The 14,573-nt window shown below is 40.0% G+C and overlaps 1 protein-coding gene across 1 annotated transcript; it reads right to left on the bottom strand.

Annotated features, from left to right (window-relative positions):
- Positions 1–4,329: 4,329 nt before the first annotated feature.
- On the bottom strand, positions 4,330–9,141 carry nhlh2 (nescient helix loop helix 2). The gene is made up of 2 exons (XM_028009989.1): positions 8,050–9,141; positions 4,330–7,054 (listed from the first exon to the last, which is right to left on the bottom strand). Exon 2 carries the CDS (start codon positions 7,011–7,013, stop codon positions 6,639–6,641), a length of 375 nt encoding a protein of 124 aa, XP_027865790.1. The 5' UTR covers positions 7,014–7,054; positions 8,050–9,141; the 3' UTR covers positions 4,330–6,638.
- Positions 9,142–14,573: the final 5,432 nt, after the last annotated feature.

The following is a 14,573-nucleotide window of genomic DNA, read 5'->3' as shown; positions in this document are numbered from 1 at the left end:
TCACACACACACACAGAGGCCACACTGTCGGCCAGGCTGTTCAGCGCCCATAGCGCTCTGGGCTTCGCCTGTCACTTTTCTTTCTGAGGGTCTTTCTAAAGAATAAATTGGAGAGTACCGATGCTACGGAAGCTTCTGGGATGAACGGGACAAATGGGCCTGGTGGTGCTCCATCGCAGCGTACAGATGGACCCGTCCATTCAATAAGCTTGAGCAGAAGTCTGTCTACCCCGCCATGCCAGAATCACAGCGCTTGTTTTGTGTTCTGAAGAGGACAATCTGTTGATAAAACATACTGGTTTTTCTTTCTCTTTGACAGAAGTCGCCTAAAATACAGAACCTGTCAGGTCGGAACAATGGGCCTGTAAAATCTGGTTTATACTAATTAAACACAAAAACATGAGGTAGGAGGTTACAAAGAAGCAGATGATAATGGAAGCAAGAGAATATTTTATAAATGTTCCTAAAAAAACAAAACAATAATCCACCTTTCAAGTGGTTTGGGTACGTCTTCAGCAGTTTTCACATCTACCAGAGAGAGACAAACAGTCACCACAAAGGTTGTCCTAATATTTCCGTAGATCACAATAGACAAAAACTCCAATTAAAAGAGCTTCAAACTGATTTCCTCCATCAACTTTTAATACACTAGGTACACTAGACCACCAATACGGGGACATGGACACAATTGTTGGTCTCATTTGGAAGACTCTTCAAATTTGGACAACCTTCGTTGCATCGCTGTGACGTAGTCGGCCTTCAAATGTGGCCTTCGAAAGATCCAGGAACTGAATTTGGACACACCCTATGTTGTTTATGTGAGGCAGCAGCCATATTTAACTTTAAGGTTAGGAATTCTGACTCCATGGGTCATGTCAGTTGGCTTTTCCAACTTTGAACACAAATTGAGTAATCCTGCTACCAGTACTGAGGTTTTTCAACACTCCTAAGTTCATCATCTAACAAGAGGTTTTGTATTTTGGAAGATCAAATTGGTTTATTGGTTTCGTTTTAGCGCTACTGCCCAGCAAGTGCTCACAGCAGGCGTTGCAACAGATGAAGGTAAAAGTTGAAGAAAGCGAGACAGATGAGTCACAAACCGAAAGTCACAAACCAGGACTGCAGAGCTGCACATACATTGTTTGCCTTTGAATTTTGCCCTTTTTAACCTGTGACCCCGAAGTACAGCTCAACACAACAGAGAAGTTGTGACACTCGTCAGAGGTTAGAAGTTTCTCAATCTCAGTGTAAATGTGTGAAACTAAAGCAGTTCAATCCGTCATGTAAAAACTGACACCTAACGATTGTCCAATGAAACAGGGGATCTCCAACCTGTGGCTCTGGAACCACATGTGGCTCTTTAGGTCCTTCAAATTGGCTCAAAATAACTTTGGTCAGTCATGTAGAACTGACCAAATGCTTTGATATATATAAAGGAAATAAAATTAATACAATGTCTAAAGAATTTCAGCAAGAAATTCACAAATATGATTTGGTTCTGATTTTTTAATATGAATCTTTAGTGTGAAAGCTAAGTGGGTTTATTTCAGAGTATTTCTTCATTCTCTTAAATGTTTTGGGTTTTTGAGTTGTTTTGATTTTTCTGTTCTAGGTTTGACATTTTACAATTCTACATTGTAAATATTTTTAAACTTAACCTATTTTTTGAGTACATTTATGGATGGATGCAGTTTCAATCCCATATTTTGTTATATAATGCATTCTGTTGCATTAAGGCAGCCTGTGGCATTTCCACGGTTGAAGGTTCAGCTCCCACTGGGCCACCCAAGCTTCACAAAAAAAGGTTGAACTCCTGATAATCCGATGTAGTTTGGATAAAAGCATTCACACATCTCTTTCAGTCTAACTCAACAAGCCTTTTCTGGCACAATCGATGAGAATAGGCGTGTAGATATCTTACAAATCATTATAAATATTTGGATCTTTGCAGCTCACACCATTTGGCAATATTACATCTCCGCTCTCGCTCTCTCATAAATTTCCATCTCTCCCATCCCTTCTTCCTCGTCGGGTTTCCCACGGGAGGTGCCAGACGGCCAGTAATTTGGTTGTCTTGGCTCGTCTGGAGTAACACCTGCCCCCTCTCTGGGGAGGCAGAGAGCCTTTCAGCCAGCAGCATATATATATGTAGCCTACCACTGCCTTTAGCTGCTGACCACTGAGTGTGGGTTTGTGTGTGCGGGTTTTCTTTCTTGCTGTGAATGTGTGTTTGGACAGTAGAGTGAACAAGGGGTGATGCATCATAAGTATGCTAAAATGTGAAGCACTTATTCCACCTTTCAGCATGTGTGTTTGCACGTCTTGCCGAATGTAAGTGTGCTGGGCGAGACATTAGGAGGGTTTTGGGCTATTATTATTATCACATGTTCTGGTTTGGTATTTTATTGGTTTAAGATTTATAATACGCAGGGTTTCCACTTGTGTATTGTAAGCCTGGCAGGCCACCAGGCTTTGCTTGCCACCAGCCAGGCTAAGCACTGCTTCCTTTTTTATTTTAAAAATCTGTCTTACCAGTAACAATGATAGCAAAGATGGTTTATAGTTAAAACACTGAAGTGACGCGATTGATATACCGTGCAAGAACGGCGCATCGATCGTTCTGTCCTTACACACACTTGTAGCGTATAGGTGTGTACCTCTGAATTTTTGTAATCATCTTTCACTCACAATGGTCTGTTTGGAAAGCCTTCTTGCATAACAGCTTCACCTGCATTGATTCCTCTCTGAAGGCTGTTTTTTTGGTGAGAATTGCACCAAGGAACCTTGACGCGTATGCAAACCTCAAAGTGCAACTATAAATGCTTAGTTTTGCTTTTAGAGGCTCAGAGTGCATTGAGAGCATATATGTTTCCAGTCGACTTTGAACATTTTATAAGACAAAAACACAATGAGACGATGGTGGACTGCCCTAACACTCCAACAATCAGGTTTAGCAAGTTTTCTGGAGGAAACTCTGTAACCATTTGAAAATAATAACACCACAGTCCCCCGTTGGACCAAACCTAACCCCCTACAGTACAACCTAAATAAAAACCCATCTGACAACATCAGGTGCCATTCGTAAGACCTTAGACTCGAGTGACAACTTTTATACATAACTGTAGAAAACATGCAACAGTGGTGACCCTTTCCAGGAGTGTCTATCCTAAAAAAAACATTACTCCAAGATTACATCCACAACTCATCCAAGAGGTCAAACCCCAAAAGACCATGTGGTTCATGAGAGCAACTTGTCAAAAATGATATCCATAGTTTTTCTTGACCAAAAACATCAGAAAGGTCCATCTCACATTTTAGAAAAACATATTAATATCCAAGACTTTCCCAACAGTCAAACATGGTGGTGCAAGTGTCATGGTTTGGGCTACTGTTCTGTTTTGGGACCTGGATAACCAGCAGTCATAGGTGGAACCATGAATTATGCTCGCCACCTTAAACTGAAGCAGGTTTGGGTTATGAAGCAGAAAAATGATCCAACATGCGCCAGTAAGTCCAGGAGTTTTTTTATCCAATGAAAAAAGGCTTTGGTGTGGACTAGTCAAAGATTGAACTTTTTTCCAGTTATGATCTATTAGCAGTTATCAGAAACAGCTGATGGTAGTTGCTGTTTGATTAATATATAAAAACTGCATTTTGTTTTTATTTTTCTATGATTGAAGACATTTTTTAAGAAGGATGCCAAGTTTATATGTAACATTTTAGAAATGAAAATATAAAATTTTCATTCAATCTTGATCTCCAAGTTCATTTATTGTTTGCTTGTATAAAATAAACCTGAAACCGCTCACATTCTGTGAAGATGTGTGTGCATTTTATGTATACTCTGGTTTATATTCTGGTTTTCTATGTTTGTAGTTCAGCAAAAGCACAAGTACAAAAGCCAGAATTATGATTAGAAAGGTAAACGTCATCAACTGACCTTGATATCATTATTTAATATTACTACAGCTCATGTAAATCATAGTAAAAGTTGGCAATATAAACTGTTTATCAGTAGTTTTGCATTTCTTGTTGAGACAAAACAAGTGTAGCTTCACTAAAGGCTCAGAGAATAAATCCTTAGTGCTATTTTCCAACAACTGCAGTTCAGTGAATTGGGACTTTAGTTAAAATGCTGCAAAAAATCAATATTTTCTGCCAGCAGGAGTGGGTTTGAATTGGTTGCCACTTATTTTGCAACTCATAAACAGGCCTTTATGGAACAAAATATTGCAAATTTCAAAAGAAGGCATTCATAGCACCCCTTACAGACACAAAACAGGGTTACAAATGAGGTTTTTAGGATGTCCTGACGTACTAAATTTGTTGTTTTACAACAGATAGGTTGGGAGTACCAATATTTGTCCCTAATGGCTTGCCATACAGCATTGTTGTCTCCGCTAACATGGTGTTAGCTTATATATTTAATGGACCTTCATGAACTGAAACGTTTTAAATGTATTCCAACATAGGAAAGGGAGTCTTTCTTCAGCATTTGTTTTTAATTAAAAATAACACCGGAAAATATGAAAAAAGTCTGTCCATTAGAAACCAGCTGTCACACGGTAACTCTACTAAAAAAATCTGCATAAAGCAACAAGCCTACACAACCCTGAAGAGACAAAAAAATCTTTGGATAGAGGATATGTTTTTCTTCTCCTTTTGCTATAAAATTACTTATTGGAATTTTCAGGATACAAAGAAGAGACAAATAAATAAATGTTTTCTAAAATAAGAGCCTAACATCAGCACATCGAAGAGAGTAAATTCAGACTTTGTTTTTGGTCACAGCAAAAGAAGAGGTTTCATTCTGGAAATCGCAACAGAACCTCTTGTTTTCATGAACTTGACAGAAAAACTAGGCTAATCTGAAAACTGAATGACGTCCCAACACAACATTTTAGGGAAGCAAATAGCTACGGGGCCGTGGGGCCCCACAGTTCAAGTGCTCATCGTTGCCATCGATCGATAACAGATATTATCAAAGCAAAACAAGGAGACATCCAACATACATTAAAAGCAAACAGGAGACGCAGTGGATTAACAGAAAGTGCCATATTTCTTCTTTTTTTTTAAACAGGAAAACACCATTACTTACCACGTTCAATTTCACAGCCTAAAAATATATTGAATAAACAAACAATATACATTTATACAGAAAGAAAGACCTGTAATCCGCATAAATAAATAAGCAATAATATTAACGCAATTAAATAAATAAATAAATACACTTTAAAATGATTAAGGTCACAATTTCTCATGTCATAAGTAGCACTTGACGCATTGAATTATTTTTTTTTTTCCTTTTACGGAAAACATCTTCTAAACTATAAGATCTAAAGCAGCTATCTTGTTTACATCCCTTCATTTTGATGTGAAAAATGCCCCCCCACAGCCTGACACAGTGAAAAACGGGAAACGCGTACTGTAAAAAGTGAAATTTGCTTCAAAACAAATTCTTTAAAGTTTAATTAAGCAGTTTTATTGCTTACGTTCTATTTCAAGCAGGAATTTAAAATGTAAAATTGTGTCCAGATTAAGGTAGTTGAGCAACAGCGCTAATGCTAAAGTCAAAGTTGCTAGCAAGTGGAGTTTTGAAAACCTGAGGCAGTTGTAGTTTTCAGGGCAACTTTTAATCAGATCACCAAAATGATCTTAAAAGCTAAATTAGAGTTTAACTTATGTGGTAAATATACATTTTCCCAACAGAAATACTGTTTAAAATCTATCTACTATATAAATCCAAACAATTGCACCAATTTCATTTAACTTGTACAGTTTTGTTTTGTCAGAATTATGCATTATATTTTTATTGATTCCAGAGCTTAAAAGGCCTCGATATTCAGCTCTGGTCTCTCCCTAACGCATCAAACAAAGTCTGAGAGGAAATATTTATTATTTAACCTATTTTTGACAATTTAAAAAAACCTAGTGAAAAAAATGGATGGTTATGTAACTGGTGTAAGATGACTTTCACACCTTTGAGTGGAAAACTGTCAAAAACATAAAAGGCCAAAAGTTCTTTAAGATTGTAAATGTTCTACCACTGGGAAAATTAATTTTAGGGGATATTAATTAAATTAATTCAACTTATGTGGTTTCAAATTTAATATTTAATACCTGTTGAATTCAAACATACATTTTCTCCTTTTTATTCGTCCTGCATGCTGCGCAGAAACCAGTAAGGCTATCATGGGTTGAATTAAACTCTCATAGGAGTTATGGTTGATTCAAAAAATTCGTTTATGTTTAATAAGTTTATATTCAACAGTCAAACTTGCTAGCAAGCTGAACTTTTTAACAGTGAGGTGGTTGCTGCCACACAGCTGCCACCATAACAGCTAACGGTATCTTAGCTATGTTATGGTTTCTTTTTAACATGGAGACCCACCAGATTAGGTAAATTAATTTAATTAGTTAGAATTTCAAAGTGACTAATCATTGTTAAAAAAAAAATTTGGACTAAGAAGTGATAATAACTCTACCCAACTAAATAGTCTCTCCAATTTTATTGGTTGAATTCTAAGTTGGGTTTTTTCAGTGTAGCATGTCTGCCCAAAGTATCATCTGTGAAAGGCTTAGAAAATACTGCGCGTTCTGTAGAAATCTGCCGCACCAGTCCGCCCGTCCGCTCCCACTCAAACATCCAACACGTGGTTCAGGTAGGAGATGTAACAAATAGCCAGTCTGAGGATCTCGATCTTGGAGAGTTTTTTGTCCGGGGGCAACGTGGGCAGCAGCTTGCGCAGCTCCGCGAAGGCCACGTTGAACGCCTCCACCCGGATCCGCTCCCGGGTTGCGTGCGCGGAGCGGTACTTGGCCGTGGCCCGCCGCCGCCTCCTCTTCTCCTCCCTGCTCAGCGGCTGCTCGGCTTTGCATTTGGCCCGCTGCTCCTCGCCCTCGGTCGGCTCGTCCGAGGTGCAGCCGGCCGACTTGAGGCCGTTGAGCATCGACTCCGGGTCGGACTGGGTCCACGACAGGTCCGCCTCGGCTTGATCCGGACTCAGCATCATTTTTACGCTCGGAGTGTTGGCGGGCGATCCTCCTGGAAAACCTGGAGGAAAAAGTAAAAAATTATCGAAAAGAATCTAAGCACATAAATCAAATTAAAACAGTGGTTAATATAGAAATTAATTAGCATTGAGGCCCCAGTGGAGAAATCTCTCAGCGGGCCTCCGTACATCCATAATATCATAAAATCTACTTAAATAATATATACATTTAAATTAGCGTAATGTTTTAGCGTTTATTCTAAAAAAGTAATCACTGTATTAATGCTGCAGAACATTTACTAATCCAATTCCTATCAGATTAATATCAGAAAAACGAATTACAGCAAAGTTTAGGAAAGCTTTCCCAAACACGTGGACGTGTTTTTATCACTATTTAACATGTTAAATAAATATATATTTAGACTAAATTCAACCCGGTTCAGAGTCAAGTTTGTTTAAACAAAATGATCAACATTCAAACACTAAAAGAAGTTTTCTTAACTTTCACTTTTCAGTCATATTTTGGCCTTTTTTAAACGAAAGGAAACAGTTTCTACTTTTATTCAAGGGAACTTTGCTCAGTGGGTGTTCTCCTGTCTTGAAAAAAAATCCTAATTTTTTATGCTTTAGAAGCAAAAAGCTAATTGAGAAATATTTTTAGCTTTTTATACACAATAAGTCAAAGTTAAACTAAATACATTTTTAGATTTAAAAGAAAAAAAACTTAACTTTAGGTGAAAGAAAAGCCTTAAATATGAGCCAAAAAATAACAATGTATTTCTGATTTTCTTTAATTCGACTTTTTTATTTTATTTTGGTTTTTTTTAGAAAGAAACTGGCCATTTTCCCCTATGAATTAACATAATCAGAATTGGCCATCTGTCACAGTGTGATGAACACATCTGCTTAGCTAAGGCCGGAGCAACTTGACAGTAGATCTGATGGCAAAATAAACTAATAAACAAAACACTACAAATAAAGCTGGTTATAAAATTATATGAGTTCTCTAGCTAAAATAAATGGGCAAAAATGTAACCTTTAAAAATGACTAACTTACCTTGACAGAGAGTTGGGAGGCAATTTGGTTCTTCGTTTAATTAACCCAACTCCCAATTAACTCATATTCCACGAGCTGAACGAGCATCAGATGTCAAAGAGACGTTCATTCAGGCTCAAGGAAGTGGAGAAAAAATGCAGAGAGAAAGTACTTTTTTCACTTTTTCCTGATGGAAACTTGCATCACAGAACGCTTTGAAAACGGATCAGAAGTCTTCCTGGGATTAGTTCAGGAAACGTGCAGAAAAATGTGAAAATTAAAACAAACAAACCAAAAAAAAAAAAAAACGATTAGGGTGATGATAAGAGGGGATCAGCCGGTCCTCGGTTGGATTTCAGACAATAGATGAGCTGGGCTGATAGAGAGGCTACTGGTCCGTCCGCCTGTGGAAGATGGGGATGAAGAGGCTGGAGATAAGCGACACTCTTCCAGGTCGGGAGTCGGGCAGATCGCAGATAAATCCCCCCCGCCTCGTCGCTCTGATTCCTCCTCATCTGCCGCGCGTCATGTGGAAGATAAGATCCAAACGATCCTCACTAATAAAGGCTCACTTCATGGACGGAGGGGACGGAATATATTGGAGGAATGGGCATTGTCTAACGCCGCCCCCTCCCTCCAATCCTTCTTCCTCCTCCTCCTCTTCTTCCTCCTCCTCTCCTCACACCCCTCGGCCCTCAAGCGCTCTGTCTCCCGTGGGAGTAGTGGGCAAAGGGAAGGCAGAGATGTGTGCATGATAAAGGATGGAGGGGGGGGAGAGAAGAGAAAGAGAAAGAAATGCATGTTGTGAGTTTGTGCACGTGTGCGTGTTTTTAGTGAATAGCAATGATTAAAAAATAGAAACTGTTTTGTTTGAGATGCAGAGGGCAGCAAGGAGGGTGTTGAAGGAGGGGGTTAACTTGAATCTTTTTATCATGCATGTTGGCTTCATGCCCTAACATGTTTTAGAGAAAAAAGAACGAGAGAAGCAGGTAAAACTGAATGCTTGTCGTTCTAAAAGCAGATACCTGTTGTGCCAGGTAAACCGGTTTTTTCAGAATATTTTATTTTCAGCTGCATGAGTGGAGAAAAACTTACATTTTATGCAAAAGACAAACAGAAAAGTGAATAATTGTAAAATAAAACATATTGTTTTGGCCCCATTTTTCCCTGATACCCCTAAATAAAATCTACAAACAGTAGTAATTACTAAATAAATATGCGCTCTGGTTGGATGAGACCAAAACTGAATTTGCAAACCATCAGTGAGAGAAAAAACGAACACTCCACAACACCCTGAACGCAGCATCCCAATGGTAAGACAAAGGTGGCAGCATTATGCTTTGGGGATACTATAAAAAAAACAGCTGGTCAGAGTTATAGGTATAAATTGATGCAACTGAAATTAAGTATTGTTTTAGCTTTTGGTATCTTTGCCAGTTTTATAATTGTTTTATTATTTTTACTAAACTCAGTTTTATTTTCTGTTTTATCATTTATCTACTTTTGATGTTGTGTTTGTTGTCAAGCACTTTGGTCAGCTGAGACTGAAAAATAATTGAAAGAGTTAGCTACATATGCGGCGTTTTGGGGAAATTGCAGTCGGCCATTTTAGAGAAGAGCTAATAATTCAGCTGTGTCCTTAGCTGAATCTCTGAATTGTGTGAGAGCTCTGGTGGAGCAAGCTGCATCTTGTCTGAAAAAAATAAAAACAAACCATAATCATCCTACCACCTCCTGTCGTCTTGTTTGTCGTTTCTGCCAGTAGTAACATCTGATTGTTGATCACGTGACTCGTGTGATGCAAAAAAACCTGCTTCCATCGTAGTTTTGCAAAATATGGCTGGAGAAACATCTCATTCTAGTGCACAAACCTTTTAAAAAAACATGAGTTTATTTCAAAATTGGTGCGTTTCCATTCTGCAAATTTCTTATCACAATTTTATGGTAGCTACTGATCTGGACCCATGCAAAGCTTGTAGAGTACCACCCCCAAAGTGAAAGGTAGAAGTTTTTTAGAAGTTTTTAGTACTTTCATCATACTTTATTAGGTTTATCACATAAAACTTGCATTGAAAGGCCTTCTTCTAGGAATGATTTAAACTTTCAAGGAAATAGAAAAAAAACACCTTTCTGGCTTTCGTTAACATCTGAAAAACCCCAAAGCTCGCCATCTATCCTCCTCTCCCCATCACCCCCAGCACTCCATGCCCAGTGGCACCAGCAGCATCAGGTCAGGAGGGCACGGTTCCAGAGAAGGAGAAGCGGCCAGCAAGCGTGGGTTACTAGCTGCGCCTAACGAGGTGATTAAAACGATAAGGGGAAGCACGGATGACTTGGCGTGGCCCGCAGCCACCGCCATGTTTACTGCCACCGCAGACATACTCCCAGACAAACACGCTGTGAATGAGAGCAAAGTTCCAACCGTGGTGCCAGAAGGACCATATCAATGAAGGAAAAAAGGACGAAAGTGTGTGTGTGTGTGTGAGATGACGGACAGTTCGCCCTGGGCTCCGGCCGGGGTCCGTGTGACACAGAGAGACTCGCAGCGGGGTGTATTGGAGACATGTCAAGACCAGGAAACAGAGGCCTCCTGACAGCTGGAGCCCACGGATACACACACTCACGCACACACACACTTCCTAATTGCTCCACAGACAGCAAAAGGGAAACGGGCTTGTGTTTGGTGGTCTGCATCACCCGGACCCCGCCTCAGTCCGCGAGGCTTTGGGCCAAAGACACGAAGGACACCTCCAAGGCTGTTTTGTTGGTGCCTGCTGCAATTACATCCCACAGCTGATGTAGTGAGAGTGGAGACAGGCAGCACACTGCAGGGTGGTGGAGTCACCACAGGACGGCTAATGGATGTTCTTTAGTCACGGTATTTACTCTATTCTCTGCCAAATTACAGCAACTAAAGCCTGTTTAAGATAACATCACATATCATTCATAGAATCATTAGTAATTAATCTGCAATATAAATAAAACTGGCGTAAAGGACAGGAAATATACATACAGTACATTATATAAAGTAACTGTCCCGTGTTCCCAGCTATAAACCAACAGCAGAACCTAAAGATGGGGTCTCTAAATGGACCCACATTTTTATTTTTGACCATTTTTTCCACCAGCAGCCTTTGTGACTCTATTTTATAGTATAATACTCACACAGATTGTAGGAACCTGTTACAGTTTAATCACAGGACTGGACAATAAATCAAGAGCAGCATATATTGAGAAAGACACGTGATAAATATAGCCGCTCAGCCTCTTCATATCTTGTTAAGTCGGTGGCTTCAACTAACTCACTCGCTCTCTGGTTACCTAGCAACTCACTCATTCTTTGACCGATCACCAATCTTTAAAAATCATTGGCCAATATTAATTGTTTTGGTCAGAAAAGTTGTTAAGTTGGCAAACATGGGGTGAACATAGTGACTGATTTATCATGCACCTCTAATCCAAACTTTACTGTAAAATGTGCAACTGCAACACGAATCACTGGAAGTGTTCAAATATGACTAATAAATGACATGAAAGTTACCAATAGTCTGCTTTATAGCACCAAACTATTTATGAATATTTACCAGAATTTCTAAAAAGGATGAAATTCAATCCAAAAATGTTGTTTTGGATTCATTTGGACTTAATCAGACCACCAACATAGCCTTTATTCACATCCTGGAGTAAGACTGCAATGCACCTAGTTTCTAATTATTGTACTATAACACTTTTCACTACAGTTCTGCATTGAGTTAACCTGTCCAGTGTGTAATTAAAGTGCAGTTACCTTATTTAACATGTAATTAAGATTATTACTAACTCTTAATACATCAAGGTTAAAAAGTGAAAAATGACATTTCAGCAGCAGAACACACACACACACACAAAGAGATGCTGTACTTGCTTCATCTCTGTTTTTTTAAAATAAATTTTAGGGTGAACCATTTCTTTAAAAAGATCACCCTCTGAAACAAATTTTGCGCAGACTCCTGCGCCCTCTTACTGTTGTTCCCATAATCAATCAGCGCTAGCAGACACACAGCAAGAACAGAGTTCAGTGATTTATAGTTCTGATTATTCCTTCCTCGGCTTATATCACCAGCTGAGGCTTGATACTGGAGGTGGATTCACCGGAAATAAGATGCTAATTTCAAAGTTGAGGGTAACATTACTTTCTAATCTGAGGGAACAAGAGGAGAAATTTTTTCTTGTGTAGGTGAACCTCATTTTCAAGAATCTGTCAACAAGAAATCAGGAAGTGATGTAGCTCAGGTGGAGCGTCAGTGATGGAGTTATATCTCTAATCACTCAAAGCTCAGCAGCTGTCTGAGTCGCTTGTTACAACAACTAAAAAAACATCTTGAACTTGTGTGACATGCACCCACCTGTCATGCATCACACACACACAGGCTCAGCTTTGAACATTTGCAGGGAGCAGCGGGCTGGAGCTGTGAAATGGGGAGGATTAGTCACTTTGTCAGGAGCCGTATGAGGCCTCTCTCAGGTGGACGGCGAGCCACGGGGGGCATCTGCAACAGAGAGAGGGGTGAGGACAAATTAGACGACCAGAAGGAAAAGACAGAACAAAAAAAACACTTCAGAGACAAAAATGAAGACAGAGTGAGGTAAAGGACACGGAAACGAGACAGAGGAAGATGTTGTGACTGATCATTTAGCCCCAGAAGCTCAGCGTTTGACAACGCTCTAACTCTTCTCACATTTGCATCGCTCACATCATTCTGACTCTCACTCGCATGCGGGGGAAACACTGCAGGGAGACCGCCAACTTCCCCGTGTGCGGTGTTCGTTTTGGGTTTTTTCAGGGTGGCGAAACGGGCAGCAGGCCCGGCCCCTGGACGGGGGAAGAGGAAGGAGGGTTGTCGACTCAAGCCTGAGCAGGAGGTGTGGGATCCAGAAAGCTGAGGGTCCCATGTGAGAATGTGGCCATCATCAGGCGCTGCCGTGGCAGGCCTCGGCACCATCTGTGCTCCCAGCAGGACGCCCAGCGCATTCGCCGCCACCCAGACGCATATGGACACACAAAGGTGCTCACTTTCTCTCCCTCCCTCCTTTTGGATGTGCAGACACACACACACACACACACTCGCAGGGAGAAACACACTGGGGACTGCAGAGGGAGAGATGAGAAAGAGGATGATGAGTTTGTTGATTGCGCAGTGAACACATCGCGTCTTGATGATGATGCTGATGTAAGTGTGATGACTTCAGAGGCACCATTAGTCAGCAAACGAGCCAGCTGTGATTTGACATTCACATAAAATCACATGTTTAATTTCCATAAAGGACAGAAAGGTAGTGTTTGGAGCCTAAATGAAAACTACAAGCTGTTCTGCGGCTCAATTTTAGAAGCTAAAGATGGAATATCTTCTTACAGACAAAACTAAAGTCAACGTATATTTGCCTGAAGATGGAGGCCAACGTTTATAGCTGGAGTTGCATCATAAATTCACTTCCTGTAAAGATGCTTGAAAATGTTTTTATTTTCAGCTCTGTCTACTGTTCAAAATGAGAACTAGATGGCTTACGTTGCCCCTCACTGGAAGGTATAAAAGCCAAGAGAGCCTTGGTCATGACTGAATTCTCCAGAGATGGTTGTAAAGGTACAATCGCAGCTTTCAAGGGACCCTAAAGAACAAAGCTGTTTGAGTCATGTCATCAGGTCTCACCTGATGACATGAGTGGGAGCTGAAACCCATCAGAACAATGGGAGTAAATGCACTGGAGTGAACAGCAATCAGACTAAGATAGATTATTGTACTAAGCAAGGCACTAAAATATTGTGTCCAACTAAATCAATGCAGATCTTGATAGACCAAATCAATCACAACTACAGAATTAATTCTTACACTCTGTACAAGTTTTACTCAGTTGTGAGCAGAAGAAACAACTTTTCTTTTCTACTAGTAGGTGATGCTATCACCTTCTCATCTGGGCATCATCATCTTGGTCTCCATAAACTTTAAACTCCTATTCAAAGTTTGCCACAACCCAAATAGTAAATGCAGCAAACATATGTAAGAAGGTGCTCTGATTGCACAAGATCCTATGATCCTTTGACCTACAGATTTACCCTGAACACACCATCCTCACCATGAAACAGTGGTGTCAACATCATACTGTTGGGATGCTTTTCTCAAGCATCCCAACAGCTTCCCTAGACTTAATAAGAAGACGCAAGGAACTAAAATACAAGGTTATTAATTGAGGAACACAGGTGAAAGTCTGAAGAATGAAGTGTAGTTTCATCTTTCAGCAGGACAATGACCCAAAACAGAGTCAGAGTTACGATGAAATGGTTTAAATCAGATCTACACCCAAATGAGAATCTGTGGCAAGACTGAATGTGTTGGTCCGCCACATTAAACTCTAACTAAACACACTAACATTTTGGTTTTAATATAACAAAATGTGAAAAGGTTTATGGAGCATGAATGCTTTCTGGCTGTGAAGTTTTCAGTTCAGTTCAGCAGAATGTGACACTGCTTGCTAGCTCAACCATTGACTTTGGTTCTATGGGATAATGC

The sequence above is a fragment of the Xiphophorus couchianus genome, chromosome 24 (assembly GCF_001444195.1).
Source record: "Xiphophorus couchianus chromosome 24, X_couchianus-1.0, whole genome shotgun sequence".
NCBI classification, from domain to species: domain Eukaryota; kingdom Metazoa; phylum Chordata; class Actinopteri; order Cyprinodontiformes; family Poeciliidae; genus Xiphophorus; species Xiphophorus couchianus.
The sequence above is the reverse complement of the archived record's forward strand: the minus strand, read 5'-3'. Positions and strand labels throughout refer to the sequence as shown.